The 20,285-nt window shown below is 42.9% G+C and overlaps 2 protein-coding genes across 2 annotated transcripts in view; both read left to right on the forward strand.

Moving 5' to 3' along the window:
• LOC309365116 (uncharacterized protein) overlaps positions 1 to 9,945 on the forward strand; it is a 152,827-nt gene extending 142,882 nt beyond the window's left edge. The window contains exon 7 of the transcript XR_014165921.1: positions 8,716 to 9,945. The gene's annotated coding sequence lies outside the window, so the exon portion shown is untranslated. The remainder of the gene's footprint in view (positions 1 to 8,715) is intronic.
• Positions 1 to 20,285, forward strand: part of LOC309365136 (killer cell lectin-like receptor subfamily B member 1B allele C) — a 54,494-nt gene that overhangs the window by 18,835 nt on the left and 15,374 nt on the right. Inside the window, exons 3-4 of the mRNA XM_081903319.1 lie at positions 16,150 to 16,239; positions 17,524 to 17,649. Coding sequence (XP_081759445.1) covers positions 16,150 to 16,239; positions 17,524 to 17,649 — 216 coding nt within the window. The remainder of the gene's footprint in view (positions 1 to 16,149; positions 16,240 to 17,523; positions 17,650 to 20,285) is intronic.

Here is a 20,285-nt window from a genome sequence, read left to right on the forward strand (position 1 = left end):
CCTCCGGGTGCAAGTAGATAAATAGGGACCGCTTACCAGCGGGAAGGTAAACGGCGTTTCCGTGTGCAGCTCTGGCTCGCCAGATGCAGCTTTGTCACACTGGCCACGTGACCCGGAAGTGTCTCCGGACAGCGCTGGCCCCTGGCCTCTTAAGTGAGATGGGCGCACAACCCCAGAGTCTGTCAAGACTGGCCCGTACGGGCAGGGGTACCTTTACCTTTACCTTTAAAGCTGTGTTTATCTTATCTTGAGGCTGTAGGTTCAAAGCAGGAAACACACTGAATTTCCTGACCACCTTGCCCCTCCCCCTTTCCATTGGAAGTAGCAAACTTTAAAAAACAAAAGTAATTAAAAGAAAACAGAATAAGTCAACAGGGAAGGAAGAATCTGTTTGATCCTTCCAAATAGCCATTATACACTCCAGCCAAATATTTTACAGCATTACTAGTTACAGGACCACAGTCATAGCTCTATGTTAACAAGGTTGAGTTGGCCAAAATGCATTCCAGTAGCAGATCAATGTCAAGGGGGTGGGGAGATCTCCTGATTTCTGTAATGGCACTAGGCAAAAGTAATTGACAGTCCCTATTTTTAAAATCCCTCTTTCTTGTATTTCTAAGAAAACAACAACACAGTCCCTGTTTAATTTTTGTGAATTTTTGGTGAAAGCTTCTTTTAAGAAAATTCACTTTAGTGGACACATTTGTTTGGAAGTTAGACAAGAATTACTATCTCTCATCAATAAATGCAGAACAAGAATCTCCCGGGTTTTAGCCAAATACAGTGATATCCAGTGCCACCTAGTGACTAAAACTATATAATGCCGCCATCCACACAGTGGGCACAAAAAACTTTCAGAAAGTAGCATAGCTGCATCCCTGAGCAGGGCCAGCCCACGACATTTTGGCGCCTGAAGTGAAGCACATTGTAGTGTCCCCTGTCTTCCAGGGAAGAAGGGGTTGGGAAGGAGCCACATCAGGAACAAGGTGGGAATAAGTATCTACATTAGGATCTGCTGCCATTGTGGATCTTGCTGCCTGAGGCAATCACTTCACCTTGTCTCATGGGTTGGCCAGCCTTGTCCCTCCAGCATCTAAAAATTAAACCTCTGAGTAGGGTGTTGCTGCATCTTCACAATAGGCTAATACGCATGCATAATAATAATGATGATGATGATGATGATGATAAAGTGGTACCTTGGTTCAATAACGACTTTGTTTATGAACAACTTGGATTAAGAACGCTGCAAACCCGGAAGCAGGTGTTTTAGTTTGTGAATATTGCCTTTGGAAGCAGAACATGTTCTGCCTCCGGTCGAGTATGTTCCATTTGTAAATTGAGTCCCCCGCTGCTATGGGAAAGCACGCCTTGGTTTAAGAACGGACTTCCGGAAAGGATTAAGTTCGTAAACCAAGGTACAACAACAACAACAACAACAACAATAATAATAATAATAATATATTTATACCTTGCCCATCATCTGGCTGGGTTTCCCAGCCACGCTGGGCGGCTTCCAAGAGAATATTAAAAATACGATAAAACTTCAAACATTAAAAACTTCCCTGAACAGGGAATGTCTTCTAAAAGTCAGATAGTTGTTTATTTCCTTGATATCCGATGGGAGAGCAGGGCAGGCACCACTACCGAGAAGGCCCTCTGTCTGGTTCCCTGTAACTTCACTTCTCGCAGTGAGGGAACCACCAGAAGGCCCTTGGCACTGGACCTCAGTGTCCGGGCTGAACGATGGGGGTGGAGACGCTCCTTCAGGTCATTTAGGGCTTTAAAGGTCAGCACCAACACTTTAATAACATCCTCCAATGTGGGCTGGACGACAACGGAGGTCTCTTGAGCCACTAGTCCATATCTCTTAGGATATGCCCTTTGGGGAGAACTATAATATATTAAAGGGGCAAGATTCTCACCTGTAAGAACCCTTGTCTTGTTCTCCATGCATCCGATTCTCACAGTGCAGGCCTATGGGCAGCCAGTAAACAGCCACTCTCCCCACTTCTGAGTCTCAACAAATGGCATTTAGAGGCATAGCTGCCTCTGGCAGCAGAACGAGACTAAACCCATCATGGGCAGTAGCCACTGGTAGCTGTCTCCTCCATGAATTTGTCTAATCCTCTTTTAAAGCCATCCCAGTTGGTGGTCTTCGCTGCATCCTCTGGGAGTGAGTGCCACAGCTTCCCTATGCACCGCTTGAAGAAGTATTTCCTTTTTTCTTCCCTGAATCTCCAAACATTTGTCTTCTATGAGTTGCTCCAGTTTCTAGCCTTATGAGTGGGGGGGGCACCTTTCTCTGGGCAGTGTTTTCACGTCGTTCATTATCTTAGTCACCTCTCTCATGTTTTCCCCTTAATTTGTTTCCCAAACTAAAAAAGCTCCAAACATCCTATCTTTTCCTCAGAAAAGGAGCTTGGCTTCAGCCCCTTGATCATTTTTTCTTCCTGTCTCTGAACGTTTCCATCGCCACAATATCCTTTGTGAGATGGGGCAAGCAGAACTGGGCAGTATTCCAAGTGTGGCCATACCAAAGAGTTGAATAAAGGAGTTATGATATGGGCAATTTTATTTTCAATTCCTTTCCTAATGATCCCATGGTGGAATTTGATTCACACACACACACAGCTGTTGCACACTGGGTCCACATTTGCACAGAACTGCCCACTGCAAGCCCAAGGTCTCATTCCTGATGAGTCACCACCACACCCCATTCATGTATATGTGAAATATATATATATACATACACACACACACACACACACACACACACACACGCATCACTTATACAGTTGCACACATACAATTGCATTTGCCATTTTTCTGCCTGTTTCATTCACCCAGTTTAGATACGCCCTTCTGGAGTGTCCACCAATCCCCTTTTTGTTTTCACTACCCTACAAGACAGACGAATGCCAGCAACATCCTCCAACAACAACAGCAATCTTGAGCAAGCAAGCCTGGCTATCTCAACCACTGCTCAGCCCTAATTCTAGATCAGGGGTCAGCAACCTTTTCCAGCTTTGGGCCAGTACACCGTATCTCAGACCATGTGGTGGGCCAGACTATATTTTTGGGGGGGAAATGAATGAATTCCTATGCCCCACAAATAAGCCAGAGGTGCATTTTAAATAAAAGCACACATTCTACTTATGTAAAAACACACTGATTCCCAGACCATCCACGGGCCGGATTGAGAAGGCAATTGGGCCGCATCCGGCCCACAGGCCTTAGGTTGCCTACCCCTGTTCTAGATTATGTATGAACAAGTTAAAAAGCACAGGCTCCAACACTAAGCACCAGAAAAAACTTTCTGACAGGAAGAGCTGTTCTTCAGTGGGATGATCTCCCTCGGGAGGTGGTGGACTCTGTTTTTAAGCAGAAGTTGGATGTCCACCTGCCAGGGATGCCTTAGTTAAGATTCCTGCAATGCAGGGGGTTGGACTAGATCAGTGTTTGTTGGTTTCTGCTTTCTTCTCTGTGCAGCGAAGTGCTTGTCACAAGACAGGTTGTTTACATTCCACAGAGTCTGTACTGTTGGGTTCCCACGGGAATGGGAGACTGGATATGACGTACACTGGTTTCCTGTTTTTCACTGTTCTTTGCAGTTTCAGTTTGTGATTCTCTCTGTGCTTTAGAGGAGAGATGATGCATTTCTCTGCTCCGGCAGAGGGAAAATGTTTTTCTGTAACTTACCAGCTTTGAACTGTAAATAAAGTAGTATAGAGCATGTTGGCTCATATTTTTCATCATTCCGCTGTGCACTGGACACTGCTTATCTACAACATTTGGTTTCGGGCCCAGAAAAATGCAGTGTTTTGAGATTGGTCTTCAGAAGTCGGGCTCCTGGCAAAGGAATAAAGGAGCAAAGAGGATCGGAACAGCGGCAGAGGCACGGATCGCAAGGTATCTGCTCTGCGCATCAAAATGATTGATGAAGGTATGTGCTACTGCTCCGGGCAGCCTGCCAGCTTCTAATTAATGGCTTTATGGCTGGACTTTGAACTTTTATAGCCGGTTTTGCCGCGGCACAGGCAAATGGCTCAAAGGGACGCTATGCTGGGGGAAAACGAAAGTAAAGTGCAGCTGCAGCTCTATGACGCAGCAAGAATTTAGCACAGCATAGAGAAAGCACTTGGGGACTTTCGCTTTTGAATTTGCCTTTGGAATGCAGTTTGAAGCAGCTGCAGATAAGTAAAGAGCAGCACAGGCAAGGCAGAGGCTGTTTTGAAATTGCCTTTGGATTAAAGCAGCTTGATTTAAAGCAGCAGCAGACAAGCAGAAATGGCGACTGCAAAGCTAGCTGATGCTTTTGGGATTCCTAAGCTCAATAAGAAAAATTACGCGGACTGGGTTTTGTATGCAGAGGCAATTCTGCGGAAAGAGGGTCTGTTTGAAGTTATTACAGGCACCCCCCCAGCTCCAGTTACAGATGAATGGAAAGCTAAGGATTCCAAGGCAAGGGGAACTCTTACATTGATAGTATCCCCAGAAGAGCTCTGTCTATTGCGTGATAAGACCTCAGCCAAAGATATTTGGGATGCTTTGAAAGAGGCTCACTTGAGGACAGAAGCTGGGTCCACTATGTTTTACTTCAACAAGCTGCATAATATGGCTCTTGCTGAAGGTGGAGATGTGCGTATACATCTGATGGAGATGCAGAATCTGAGACATGAGCTGCAACAGAGAGGACTCAACTTTCCAGAGGCTGTGTATTCCTTCATGATACTACAATCTTTGGGTTCAGGTTGGGAGTCTGTTGCGACTCAGATTGCTATACAGCCAACTGCTCAGCTGACAGTGAACTATGTTACTGCCGTGATATTGAATGAAGCGGATCGCCGCGGTGCTAGCTGCATCAACAAGGGGGAGACTTCACAGTCGTCATCCCGCAGTGCAGTGGAACCACCAGATGGCGCCAAAGCTTTGAAGGCAGTGAAATGCTAATCATGTGGACGTCTAGGCCATATGAAGAGGGATTGCAAATATCCCAGGGCCAAGACAGAGCAGCGCAGCGGAAGCTCATCGCGTGGAAAAGGCCAGAGCAAAGGCAAAGGTCCGGTGTCCAGGACAACGCAGCACAAGGCAATGGTCTCACGCTTCGCTCCAAAGGTTGCAAAGATTGCAGAGGTTGCAGAGGTCCAGAAGACGTCTAGATCTTTCTTCGTTGTTGATTCAGCTGCAACGCATCACATGTGCAACGATAAGCGACTGTTCGTGTCTTTTACACCGCAGGAAGGTGCGATTCACCAGGCAGATGGCCACACGATTCCCAGTAAAGGCTACGGAACTGTTGTTCTTCACAGTTTGGACTTGTCGATACAGGACGTGCTTTATGTGCCGGACGCGAAACATAATCTGCTTAGCGTTGGACAGCTGATGGAGCGGAAAATAGACGTTTCCTTTAAGAACAATAAGTGCATCATCACAAAGAAAAATGATTATCAATTGTATGCTGAATTTGTTGATCGTTTGTTTCTTTTGTATTATGATGATGTTGTGCAGGATGACACTTGTTGCATTGCAGGTTCTAACAAAAGTTTGCATGCAGAATGTATTCACGATTTTCACAGGAAATTTGGTCATTTGCATTTTGAGGCAGTATCTAAAATGCCTGCTTTGGTTGAAGGTATGACTATTAAACCCTGCAGGTACCACATGAAGTGCAAGGCATGCGCAGCAAACAAGGTGAAAATGGCTGCGAAAGGTAAGGTGTCTAGTAGGCAAGCTACAGAGCCATACCAAATTATTCATGCTGATTTGGTTGGTCCACTAGCGCCCTCTTTGGGTGGGAATAGGTACTTCATGGTTCTTATTGATGCATTTTCCAGGTATATTTATGTGTACAATCTCAAGCAGAAATCAGAGGCTTTTCCTAGGTTCAAGGAATTCTGTGCTTGGTTGGGAAATGTGCATGGTAAGAAGATTAAGATTCTTTTCACCGACCGGGGGGGAGAGTTCACTTCTCAGCAGTTTGAAGCTTTTCTGGCTGAGAAAGGAATTCAACACGATTTGTCTAGTCCTCGCTCGCCATGGCAGAATGGGCTTGCGGAACGAGCAAATCAGACATTGCTTCAAGGGTTAAAAACCTTGCTGCATGATGCAAATCTTCCAGAGAGTTATTGGGCCGAAGCTCTCTCATGTTTCACTTACAGTTATAATCGCAGGTTATCTTCAGCGATTGGTTGTACCCCCTATGAGAAGATGTTTGGCAAGAAGCCATACATCAAACACATGAAAATTTTTGGTTCTGACATGTGGGTTCACTCACCACAAAACTCCAAGTTAGACAAGCGTGGATTGCATGGTATCTTTCTAGGTTATCAGAAAGGGTCTTACAGAATAATGATGACTGACTCTAAGGAAATTAAGCTCACAAGAAGTGTTGAGTACAATGCCAAGTGGGGGGAGAATGTGGGAATTTTCCAATGTTATCCTGATGACAGTGATGAGACTGAGGATAGTCAAAAGCAACCGCAACAACCCACACCCACTGATGAAGGTTCTGATTCTGAGTCTGAAACTGAATCAGATGATTCAGAGGATTTCAAGAGTGCGAAAGCCTCTATGCGACCCTCTGAAAGCTCTGATCAAGAATTGGAGGAACCATTGTTCACAATAGGTCACTTTTCTCCTAAGAAGGAAGAGGAGAGTGTTGAAGACTTAAGGCTAATTCGCAGGTCACAGAGAGCCACAAAAGGCAGACCTCCAAAGAGATTTGCTGATGAGTTTGCTAAGATAGCAGTAACAGCTGTTAAAAGCTCCAAGAAGGTTTTTGAACCTTCAAGTTTCCAAGAAATCCAGGATTTGGATTCAAAGGAAGCTGAGCCATGGTTAAATGCCATGAAGGCTGAGCTTGATTCCTTGGAAAGGAACAAAACATGGGAGCTTGTTCCAGTAGTTCCAGGAATGAAATTGCTTGGAAGCAAATGGGTCTTCAAAGCGAAGACTGATCAAAATGGCAAGATAGTCAGACACAAAGCCAGATTGGTAGCCAGAGGATTTGCTCAGGTACCAGGTGAAGACTATCACGAGACCTACTCACCCACAGTGAGGTATGAGAGCATTAGGCTTATGCTCAAGCTAGCTGCAGAGGAAAATCTACACATTAGTCACCATGATGTGAATACAGCTTTTCTGTACGGATCTCTAAATGAATCACTTTATATGCTTCCACCTGATGGCGTACAGGTAAAACAGGGATTTGTTTGTGCTCTGAAAAAGTCAATTTATGGTCTCAAACAAAGTGCACGGTGTTGGCACACAAAACTCACTGAAGTATTGTTTTCTCTAGGTTTTAAGCAAGGGAAAGCTGATCCATGTGTATTTGTCAAAGAGGAGGGGCAAGAGAAACTGTATTGTTTGTTTTATGTTGATGATCTTTTATTCTTTTGGAAAGATGTCACAATGTACAATAACGCCCTAGCTCAACTGAAAGAGCACTTTGACATGAAAGATCTTGGTGAGGTAAACAACTACCTATCTCTGGAAATAGAGAGAGATCAAGATGGTAACATTCTAGTACACCAGTCACGGAAAATTGCTGATGTGTTAAGCAAACTAAACCTGATGGATGCTAACCCTGTGGACACACCGATGATAACAGGTTATCAGGTAGATGACACTGAAGAAGCATTTTCTGACACTACACTGTACAGAAGTGTGCTAGGCAAGCTAAACTTCATTGCCAGATGTTCAAGACCAGACATTGCTGTAAGCTGTAATTTGCTAAGCAGACAAGTCAACAATCCTACTGTTAAGGATTGGAAAGCTCTGAAACGCATAGCGCGGTATTTGAAAGGCACTATGCATTACAGACTGAGATTTAACAATCAGAAGTCTGGTGGTCTTGAGATATTTGCAGATGCAAGTTTTGGAAGTGACACTACAGACAGGAAAAGTACGTCTGGAGTTTGCTATAAGTACAATCAGGGTCTATTTGATTGGTCGTGCAAGAAGCAAACAACAGTTAGCTTAAGTACTTGTGAAGCTGAACTGAATGCACTGTCTTATTCACTTAAAGATTGTGAATGGTTGTTACAATTGTGCAAAGACATGAAAATTCCTGTCAAATGTCCAATCCAGGTTTACCAGGACAACAAAGCATGTTTGGCTTTGCTGAATTCTGAAGGTTGTAAGCAAAGCACGAAGCACTTGCAATTGAAGTTGCAACATGCTAGGGAACGTATTCAGAAGGGACTCGTAACGGTGTCCTATATGCCAGGTAATGAAATTCCTGCTGATGTATTGTCCAAGATTGTATCGAGGGATCAACACTGTACCTATGTGCAGAAGTTGGGTTTGTACTGATATTGTACGAACACGCTGCCCAGAGATGTTCACAGAAAGGGGGAGGATGTTGGTTTCTGCTTTCTTCTCTGTGCAGCGAAGTGCTTGTCACAAGACAGGTTGTTTACATTCCACAGAGTCTGTACTGTTGGGTTCCCACGGGAACGGGAGACTGGATATGACGTACACTGGTTTCCTGTTTTTCACTGTTCTTTGCAGTTTCAGTTTGTGATTCTCTCTGTGCTTTAGAGGAGAGATGATGCATTTCTCTGCTCCGGCAGAGGGAAAATGTTTTTCTGTAACTTACCAGCTTTGAACTGTAAATAAAGTAGTATAGAGCATGTTGGCTCATATTTTTCATCATTCCGCTGTGCACTGGACACTGCTTATCTACAACAGTGTTTCCCAACCTTGGGCCTCCAGCTGTTTTTGGACTACAATTCCCATCATCCCTTGCCACTGGTCTTGCTAGTCAGGGATGATGGGAGTTGTAGTCCAAAAACAGCTGGAGGCCCAAGGTTGGGAAACACTGGACTAGATGACCCCTGGGTCCATTCCAACACAACAATTCTATGATTCTATGCTGATCCTTGGGGGAATTGTTTTCCACCAGCTCATATCCAGCAGGACATTGGGAAATAATACTAATACAGTGATATCTCGCATTACAAATATCTTGGTTTACAAACTCCACTAACCCGGAAGTAGTACCTCTGGTTACAAACTTTGCCCCAGGATGAGAATGGAAACCACGCACTGGCACCGCAATGACAGCAGCATTAGCGAAAGCACACCTCAGGTTAAGAACAGTTTCGGATTAAGATTGGACCTCCAGAACGAATTAAATTTGTAACCCAAGGTACCACTGTAGTGTGGCAGGGAGCCCAAAGAAGGAAAGTCATTGTGGTGGCAAACTCATTCCCTAACCAACGCCTACATTTCAAGAGACCCCCTGAACATGCAGTTGTAGGATGTGGCACTGTGGTCTAAACCACTGAGCCTCTTAGGCTTGCCAATCAGAAGGTTGGCAGTTTGAATCCCCATGATGGAGTGAGCTCCTATACCTCTGTCCCAGCTCCTGCCAACCTAGCAGTTCAAAAGCATGCCAGTGCAAGTAGATAAATAGGTACCGCTGTGGCGGGAAGGAAACGACATTTCTGTGCACTCTGGTTTCCGTCACAGTGTCCTGTTGTGGCAGAAGCGGTTTAGTCATGCTGGCCGCATGACTCAGAAAGCTGTCTGTGGACAAACGCTGGCTCCCTCATTCTGAAGTGAGTTGAGTGCCACAGCCCCATAGTCGCCTTCGACTGGACTTAACCATCATGGGGTGCTTTACCTTTTACCTTTGCTCCTCCCCACTCATAGAATCATCAAATTGAAGAGCTTGAAGGACCCCAAGGATCATCTAGTCCAACCCCCTTCAATGTAGGAATATGCAGCTGTCGCATAGGGGGATTGAACCTGCAACCTTGGCATTATCAGCACCACGCTCTAACCGAGCTATCCAGCTTCATTCATGGAAGCCTCAGTCACATCTCTAGATGGTTTAGCTATAATCCATAACTGGGGCCTGTTTTAGGCATCTTTCCAAAAGCCAAAGTCCATTCTAAAAGCTGAACAATACAAACTGAACAACTCACAAAAATGTTTTTTTTAAACAAGAACCTGCCCTAACCACCTAATAAGGGTGCGAATGTGTTGTATGTATTGTGGTTGAAGAGAAGAGCTGCTCCGGAAAGAGATCTTTGGCCATCAACTCAGGCTATAGCAGCAAACCTCCAGTGCTCCTTCGACAGCCCTGCAGCCCTGAGAGGCTTCTCTGCAGCCTTTGCTTGCCAATGGAGGGCGAAGATGGTTATACTGCTTTGAACTTCCAGTCTAGGAGGGCTGCATCAGGAACTGCCACTGGGGCCCAGAAACAAGGTACTCAGTTCAGACCCCTCATATCTTCCAGTTTTTGTCTGATTCCACTGTAATGTATCGGTTGACAGACGGACATGATTTTCCTTTTCCTTTAGATTTATCCTCTTTGTGGAAAGTTCGTTTGTACCCTTATAAGCAGTATTTTTGTTTGACTAATGAGACGGAATTACAGAAGGGAGCATGGCACCTAGGGATGGGGAAGAATTTCTGTTTTGTTTGCATTTTCACGAGAAACTACCCAAATTGCACTATTCAAAACAAAACAAAACTGTCTTTCAAAATTCGCACTTGTGTTTGAATTTTGCAATGCAGTTCTTCAGCCACAAAATATGCACAAATATGCATATACTGGTGTCTATAAAAGTGCAGACACCCATTTAAATAATATACAAAAATTCAGAGGAAATTGCTTGCAAAAATGTGTATACATGAAAACTGCATATAAAAATGTGGGAGAAATCTGAAGTAAATGCAGATGAATTTTCATTAAAAATAAACAAATGGTTGGAAGCAACCCACAAAGTTAAAGCTGACTTTTTAAATGATCAGTGCTACACAAGTGTGAAGGGTCTCTGAATAGGTAAAGGGAGAGGGAGTTGTCATTTGAAGTTCACATAAAAATGAAATCAAGATCTGGCTGCATGTTTTTAAACATGATGAGAGCAGAAATGTTTTAATATTCAATTTATTCCTTGTAAAGAAACCTGGAGTTATTTCTGATCATCAACAAGTGCATTTATGTACCCAGTAATACCTCTATGATTCTCAGCACAATTTCCATCCATGTGGTATTTGTTATTTTGTACCCCCCAAAAAAATAATAATAAAAAAATCAGAAACAGGACCAAGGATGTCATTTGTTCTTTTATAACAAGTTTGTTGTCTTGATTTCTTATTTTTACGGTGAGTTTTGCCATTTCTGTATAGTCCATTAATTTCTGTAGCCAGTCTTTTCTCTTCTGAACTTCTTTTCATTTGAGGGCAAATTACATTCTGGCAGCTGTAGTTGCATACATAAATAAATTTCTATACTGTTTAGGTAGTTCTAATCCTATAATTCCCAAAAGAAAAGCTTCTGGGTTGTTTTTTACAAATCTGTTATCTTAAAGATTTTTAGAAAGGAATGGAAATGGTTCAGTGAATATTTAAAATAAATTGTAAACAGACATTATGACATGGGCAAGATTATTGTAAATCCCTGCAGTTGTTGTTGTTTTAAACATATATGAGATATATATGAGCATAAAAGAATAAGTGAAGATAATTCGGAGTATGCAGGAAATGATGAAAATAAATGTAAAGAACCGCAGAAAAAGAGGGAAGGAAGCTGAAGTTTGATATGTTAGAATTATTGTTGAACTATTGTAACGTATATAAATGAAAATTATAAATAAGATTTTTTTATATAAGGATGCAGAATTGAGGACAATGCAAATAAAATTAGGTATGCTAGTCAGCTTGGAAAATAAGAAGTTATAATATGCTTTTATTCAAATTCAAAGGATGCATATAGCATGAAGCATGTACATAGATGGGTCTTTGCTTGTTGCTTTTTCTGCAACATTTCACACTCCTTCCCCCAGCCTAGCGAAGAAAAAATATTTCTGTAGATGCTGCACCCAATGTCCTGGCCAAGGCACAGTTTAAAGGTGTGAGCCTGTTGCCTGACCACCCGCTCCACCCACATCCTTTTCCTATGTACCTACTGAGCCACGGAGGCGACTCATGGTGAAAACTACAGCACCTGCCTCTCCTTTTCTCTGCTAACACCTGTTCCCCACTGGGCCTGCCCAACAAAGGCTGGTAACTCGTTTGTTTCACCGCAACCCAGGACACGTTTTCAAATGCAATGGCTAAAGGTTTTGCTGCAGAACTTCTTTCCACCTCAGGTCCACTTCCTGATTAAAGAGGATGCTTCGTATTTTAGCATCTGGTGCTCCATTTCTTTTTGTCAGGTTAATGAGCAATATTGGTAGCCAACTAAATAATTGGACGGGCAGAGTAACTTCCATTTGGACCATGTCTGTCTTACCAGGCACATCTCATGCCTGTAGGAAGGGATTTGCACTGGCTGCCCATTAGATATCAAGCCAGATTTTTATGGTCTTCTTACTTATGTATAAAGCCCTAAACAGCTCTGGACCAGATTTCCTAAAAGAACAACTTCCCTTTCGTTGGCAGGTAAGGGTATTAAAAGTACAAATGAAGCCCAATTAGTCTTGCCACAGCTTCCTGATTCTTAGCTTGTGGGAGGTGGGCTCCTTTCACCGATAGCTCTAGTGATATGGAAGGCACTCCATGATGAAATACAAGCATATTCATCTCTATTGGCATTCTGCGGGCTTTTGAAGATGCCCCTGTTTACACAGATTTCTCAGTATAGATCTCATGTTTTAATTACTGCCATGTTTTAAAGGAATTTTTATGTCTTTATGCAATTGTTTTATTGTGCGTTTTAATGGCCATAATATCAAATGAAAGCTAAAAACATGTCAATTTACAAAATGAAAAAAGGAGGTGGTTTTATCAGGCAAATAGATTACAGTATTGGAATGAAATTTCCATAGCTATTGGCTGCAAGACTTCTGAAATTAGACCATTTAGGGAATGTATATAAATTTTCCCAAGCTCACCAGCTGTCAGATACATCTGTAAATAGCCCTGATTTTTTCCAACCACTTTGGATGGTACACTTCCTGTGAATATATAGCCCAGTTGGTTAGAACATGGTGCATATACTGCCTAGGTTGCAGGTTTGGTTCCTGTAAGCTAGAACTGCATAGATTGGACTCGATGCTCCTCAGGGTCCCTCCAATGCTACAATTCTATGTTTCTTCTACACAAAAATCAATACAAAAAAAATTCCTTCCAGTAGCACCTTAAAGACCAACTAAGTTAGTTCTTGGTATGAGCTTTCGTGTGCATGCACACTTCTTCAGATACCAAGTGTGCATGCACACGAAAGCTCATACCAAGAACTAACTTAGTTGGTCTTTAAGGAATTTTTTTTGTTTTGACTATGGCAGACCAACACGGCTACCTATTTGTAACAAAAATCAATGTCACACATCCACTTTTTCCTCTAAATAAAAATAGCAAAGTATTTCAACCTGCTTCCTTTTAGTGGATGAATTTTTTCTGAAGATTTTTTAAAATTCAAACTAATACAAAACATCAGAAATAAAAGATGGTTTATTTCCTTCGCTCTCTTTCTCTTCCCTCCTTTTGACAAAGCATGCTGCTGACAGCTGACACACACACAACAGACACCAGAAAGCTCCAATATATATTCAATCAGGCCATATAGCAAGAGGAGCACAAAATCAATGACAGCGAGCTGAGCATAGTCAAGGGGTTACGAACAATGATGAGATTTTCAGGGTGCAAAGTTTATCAGTACATTGGTATCAGAGACTGCTCATTTCTTTTTCTTTCTTTCTTTCTTTTGTATTTTTGTTTAGATTTTCCATAATACAATTTAATTAAAAAAGAGAGAAATAATACATAACAGAAAAGAAACATTAAATCATTATACAATATCCAAAAAAGAAAAGAAAAAACATAAACAAAATAAAAGAAACCCACCACCCTGTTTAACTTCCCTCCACCGCTACTCGTCTTCTCTAGAATCAATTTTGCCCTAGAGTGAAGGCCTTCTGGGAAATGATATATAATGAGCTAAAAAAGGTGTTTAAATATACCTTTACTAAGAAACCAGAGGCCTTCCTTCTGGGCATTGTCGGCCAGAACGTGTTAAAGGACAGAACATTTTTTATGTATGCTACAACGGCGGCAAGGATACTCATTGCTAAGAACTGGAAAACCCAAGATCTACCCACACTGGAAGAATGGCAGATGCAGCTGATGTACTATATGCAACTAGCCGAGATGACTGGCAGAATCCGTGACCTGGGAGAGGAGAGGGTTGAAGAAGACTGGAAGAAATTCAAGATTTATCTACAAAAGTATTGTAATTTGGCTGAATGTTAACAAAGATGTCAGAGTAGAAACAACTGTCTACCATCAAATCATATCTTACATCTGAGTTTAACCTAAATTATTGGATTTAAGACTATAAACAAAATGATAATTTGCTTGGAAAAAATTTCTTTTTAATGATGCAAGTGGAAGCAGGAGGCGTGAGGGAGTCCATAGTAGAATGAAAAGATGCCATAAAATTTACTTTGTTTGCTAAATATGTATTTGTATGAAAAAACCTTAATAAAAAACTATATATATATAAAAAAGAAAGAGACAATGATTAAATGGGTGCAAAATTTGGCCACACAATATATTTAGAGCAATGGGAGAAACTTTGGCAGGAAGATATAAGGTTTACCGCCTGTAGTACAATAAAAGAAAATTTCATCAAAATGTTCTACAGGTGGTATTTAACCCCAGTCAAATTAGCAAAAATCTATCAACTGAAATCCAACCTTTGTTGGAAATGCAACAAGGAAGCTGGTACAACAATGCCTGTGTGGTGGAGTTGCACCCCGATTAAGTACTTCTGGGGAGAAATACATGAGGAGTTGAAAAAAATGATTAAAATCCCATTAACGAAAAAACCAGAGGCTTACCTACTGGGCCTTTTAGGAAAATAAATACCGCAATGGAAAAAAAGAATTTTCTTATAAGCGACCACTGCAGCTAGGATAGTAATAGCATCTAAATGGAAAGCTAAAGAACTACCTACCAAGGAGGAATGGATTCTCAAATTAAATGAATATTTTAAATTGGCTAAATTAACAGCACCCATACGACAGCAGTCAAATCAAAAACTAAAAAACGAATGGCAATGCTTTGATGATTATATGTGTGCTGGTCCCGGGACGTTACCGTGCGGCATGGTCCGTGTCCAGTCCAAGGTCGAGGGTGTGGTATGGGGGCTGTCTGTCAAAGCTGTAGCTGGGTCCAAGACAAGGAGTCGGGTGAGATCAGGAACTCTGGCAGAAGAGCAGGACAGGGTGCCGGCAGGAACAGCTTACCAACAATGTTGCTCCCGCAACCTGGGTCTGGGCTGGCTGGCTGGCTTTTATCTCCACTGAGGCATAGGGTGGCCCAAGTCCACAGGTGACTCGCCTCTCCTGGCCTGGAGGCGAGCACTCCTCCTGCGGGAACTTAGTTCCCTCTGACTCTCTGCCCTGAGCTTCTGCAACTCAGGAGAGGCTGGAGGGTTACTGGACCCAGAAGCAACCTCACCTGAGAGTGGAGCACCTGCAGGCGATGGGTCCTCAATCACCTCCAGAGACAGAGCAGATTCAGCTGGGGAATCCGGCACAAGTGAGGATCCGGCACAAGTGATTGCCCTTCAGGTTCAAGCCCCAGTCCCGGCTCAACCGGTCCTGGAGGCGGGGACTTCTGTGCAGGCTGGGATTCCTCAGGTTCAGCCTCTGAATCCGATTCCCAGGCCATCACAATATGACAAAATATTGCTCCAACAGAGACAGCTCATTTCTTGCATGTGGAATGGGAGATCAGCTTTTCTCCTTATCGTGCCAGCTCCATCAAAGCCCACTCTTATTTTTGTTTTTTGTGAACTTCTTCACAAGCCCTTCTAAATTACACAAGTTTAGCCTGGCAGATCTCCACATTCCTACACCACTTCCACACACCCCTTTAAATGCCTCCTGACAATTCAACGTTTTAGTGTGCATCTCTCCCAATGTGCACATTTTTTGTTTGCAATTTTGCCTAGCACACTGTTTTTTTGAGCCATCCCCTAATACAATGCATTTTGGTATGTTGGCAGTTTACTAAACATATACCATTTGCCTGTTGCCTCCTGAAGGGATTTTTTTTTGGTCAAAAAACAAAACAAAACAAATCACCCAGCCTTCGCCCTGTGATGTTTGTTAGCCTGCAATGAGTTACAGGAAATTCTAGTCTAAGCACTGCTGACTCATATCATTCAAGTTTTCCCTCTCCTCACAGATGCTTCCAGGCTTCCCTGTTGGTACCGGATCACCCTGTGGGCAGGTGGCTTTGTGATCATCATCTTGGGGGTGGCTGTGACAGTCTTGGGTGAGTATTATTTATTATTTCAGTTATGAATTGCTTTCCATGTGGCATCCTGAAGTGGTTTACCATACAATAAAAGCATATACGGAATGATTGTCTAAATAAAAACAGTTAGCACATCTTCCATTAGCTCCAGCCCATTTGGTCTGGCTCCCTCTCCAGAGCCCTCCTTCTCCCCCCACCCCAGTGGTTTCAGTTGGCTGGGTTGGTGCGTATGGAGCACCCTTTACAAGTCTGGTGCATGGCCATGTTCTGCGTACTCCCATGAGCATTCATCAGGGCCATACCCCTTCCACAAAATCAGGTGTTGAAAGTTCTTCGCATTGTGGAGTCTAGAATTTGTTCTACTTCATACTCCCCCTCTCCTTCTACCATGACGGGAGGCAGAGGTGCTTGTCTAGGTGCCTGGTAAGGGTGTGCAGGCACGACAGGCAACAAAACTGATCTGCAGAAGATGGGGTGAATCTTCATGGATACAAGCAATCGAAGCCAGAAAGTCACAGGGTTGATCTGATCTATAACTTCAAACGGGCCCATCCTCTGTGGCTCCAATTTCTTGCACCTGCCTTTCTGTGGCAAATCACGTGTCAACAGCCATACCTGATCTCCCACCTAAATCTCGGTGCCAGGTATTCTGTGTGCATCAGCCAATCTCTTACAGGCTTCCTTAGCACAATCCAAAACTCACTTTTAGCAAACTCTGTATTGCTGTCAGTTCTTCTATGAAGTCTTCTGCTGCCGGTACTGACAGGGAGTCGGTCGGGGATGGGAAGGTGCGAGGATGGTATCCATAACTGGCAAAGAAGGGGGCCTGCTGTGATGAAACATGAAGAGTGCAATTGTATGCAAACTCAGCCAAGGAGAGATTGGATACCCAATCGTCTTCCTGGTAGTTCACATATTCTGATTAGCTGTCAATTGGGAGTAGATTGACAGCTGAGGAGAATAATGTCAGTTGGGAAAGTCAGTGAGGGAGGGAGGTGTGAGGCAAACAACTCCCAAAGCTGAGGTGAAAACGGGTATCTGAGGCCTGAATAATAAGCTGTTCTTCCCTGTTACGTTAATAATGGTTTGCTGGTGAATATCAGAAGAAGGGAGCTGGTGGCTGTGTTACACCAAGTTGCTGCCCCAGATAAAGATTGTAACAGGAATAAAATGGCAGAAGTGTGTCACCATTGTCTTATCATATCCATCTTCTTCTCTCATTCCTTGGCCTCTAAATTTTGAATTTGTGCCTTAACATTATGCCTACTCATTTAACTGGCTTTCTTTGTTTTCCGGGAGCAGCTTTGCAGTTGGAAGCTGACAAGGGAAAAATTCTACTGAACAATGGTGGATGCAATGCCTCAACAGTCAAGTTTCTGGCTTCCCTAAGACACAACTTCTGCAATCAAAATCAGTATAATTCCTCAGGTAGAACTGATATATTGTACTGCTGTCTCTTTCAAGCATAGTAATTGTATGTAAGTTCTTGCGTTCATTTCACATCTATGTTGTTTTGAGGCATAAAACCTTCTGTAAAGAAACTAATTTCATTAATTGAAATTCATTCATTTTATAGACTCATAAAATTGTAGAGTTGGAAGTCCAATCCCCTGCAATGCAGGAATCTCAGCTAAAGCATCCATGACAGATGGCCTTCCAGCCTCTGCTTAAAAACCTCCAGGGAAGGAGAGTCCACAACCTCCCAGGGGAGACCGTTCCACTGTCAAACAGCTTCTACTGTCAGAAAGTTTTTCCTGATATTTAGTCAGAGTCTATTTCCTTGTAAATTGAATCCATTGTTTCAGGTCCAACCCTACTGAGCAGGAGAAAACAGGCTTGCTCCATCTCCCGTGTTGCAGCACACATTCCAGCTTGTCAAAATCCTTCTTAAATTGTGGCACCTATAATTGGACACGGTACTCCAGGTGGTGTTCTCATAGTTTGGTGGCAGAGCACTGATCTTGGATGCAGAAAGTCCCAGATTCAATCCCTGGTGTCTCAAACTGCTGCTGGTCAGTGTAGACAAAACTGAGCTAGATGAACCCCATTGTCTCCCTAAGAATAGGGCTGCTCCCTATGGTCCTGAATCATCAATAATCAGTGGTTTCATTCTAGAGCTAACTTCACACTCAACTCCGGCCATTGCTGTTCTCACTAAGAGCCAGGTGAGGGAGGGGGACCCACCCATTTGCCTTTTGGCACAAATCCACTTCCTTGGTTATACCAAGGACAGCATTTAAGGCTATTGACTCACCTGGCTAGTTAATATATATATGGAATCCTCCATTAGATTTTAACCTTTTCTGGATCCAGGACCCCAGGAATTAGAAGGGACTCAGGTATAATGGAGATTGACAGCCCCCCCACCCCACCTCACCACAGTATTGTCAACATGGAGCTACTATGAGACAGACTGTGGAGACCAACTTGGACATGTAAGGCTACAATTTATCTTGCAAACTCCATCTCCATCTTTGTCCTCTAGAGGGCTCCAGTTTCCTCTCTCTGAACTCATTCAGATGCAAAAACTAGGCGAGTAATGAACTTGCATTTGTGAAAGGCCTAAACTAAGCATGATGTGAGAGATCTGTACTTTGATCTCTGTATGTTTTTATACTCAAAGGCATTTTGAGTGTGCAGGGAGGACTGAATTGGATCACGACTATAAAAGCTTTAAAGGGGGCCAATCTGAATCAAGCTGCATGCCTGTTTCCCATAAAAATCACCTCCCCACCTGACAGCTATTGTCTCGCCTCCCCCCATTCTCCCCTAAAAAGCACCTTCTGGCTCAAATAGAGGGCATGTTTTTGGGTGAGAAGCCCGCCCTGAGACCTGATGGAAATGGAGAGCGTAATCTGGATCAGGGCTCTTCCTCCTTCAAAATAAATGTGGCAAATGTAACTACCCTTCAAAAAAAAAGAAAGAAAAGAAAAGAAAGAAAAAAGAAAAGGGAAAGGGAAAAAAAGTAAAGAAAAAAAGTGAATAACATAAAAAGTTGTTGGACCCCAACTTTGAGGAGTTTCAAAGAGCACCTTGCAAACCAACAATTTACTGGACAACTTCACTCAGCCTAGTGACACTGGGTCTTTACCATTGCAGAGCAGTTATGTTTATACAATCGAAATGGAGGCCCAGTCATAATCATTAAGTGTCTTTCCTTCCACAGATAATTCTCCTTGCAAAGTGTGCCCTGTGCAATGGCAGCTCCACAGGGACAAGTGCTACTGGCCATCAGAAAATATGAAAACCTGGGATGAGAGCCAACATGACTGTTCAACAAGGGATTCTCAACTGCTGGTCATCCAAGACAAGGAGGAGATGGTAAGGGGACAATTGTATATTTCAGGCAATGCATTCCTATGCATGTTAATTCTGAAGGAAGCCCGAGTCCAACTGAGCTTAACTCTAGCTTAGTAGCTCTGCAATGATAACATGGTTGGTGACTTGAGAAGCATGTGGAGTGCAGGGCCTTGTTTAGTGCTTCATCCCATTCCCACCCATGACCAGTTAATCAGTGTCTAGAGAAGGTCTTGGGGAGCTTGACTAGTGAGAACCAAAGTACCAGTTGCAAGCAAATCCCTGTAACTGTAGCCCAAGTCCTCTTTTTATTTAGAAAGACTCTTTAGGAAGGTGAGGTTGGTTGTGGAGCAGTGGGAGAGGAGGAGCTGGTGTTCCCCTTGTTTTCCCCCCATTCCACACGGCCTTTCAGCAGCTTTTCCCCATGGATGTTTTAAAGCGTGTTTGAAGGGTTTTTCAACGGTGTTCCCAATATACACAATTTCACTTCAATGCACAGTTCCTTGCAATGTGATCCCTGCGTAAATGGGGAGGCCTGCATTATAAATGCTTAATGCTGCTTTGATTGCTGTTCTTGGTGAACGTTTCATTATAATTACTATCAACTTTCACATTTTATTACTTTATATTATTTTAATGTAAGCTTTATTCTGAATTTAATAACTTGGAAATAATTTAATATATATATATTTAAAAATACATTATCTCTCATACAGGATTTCATAAAAAACATTACAAAAAATGCAATACACTGGATTGGGCTCTCA

The sequence above is a fragment of the Podarcis melisellensis genome (genome assembly GCF_964234715.1).
Source record: "Podarcis melisellensis genome assembly, chromosome: 2".
Lineage (NCBI taxonomy): Eukaryota > Metazoa > Chordata > Lepidosauria > Squamata > Lacertidae > Podarcis > Podarcis melisellensis.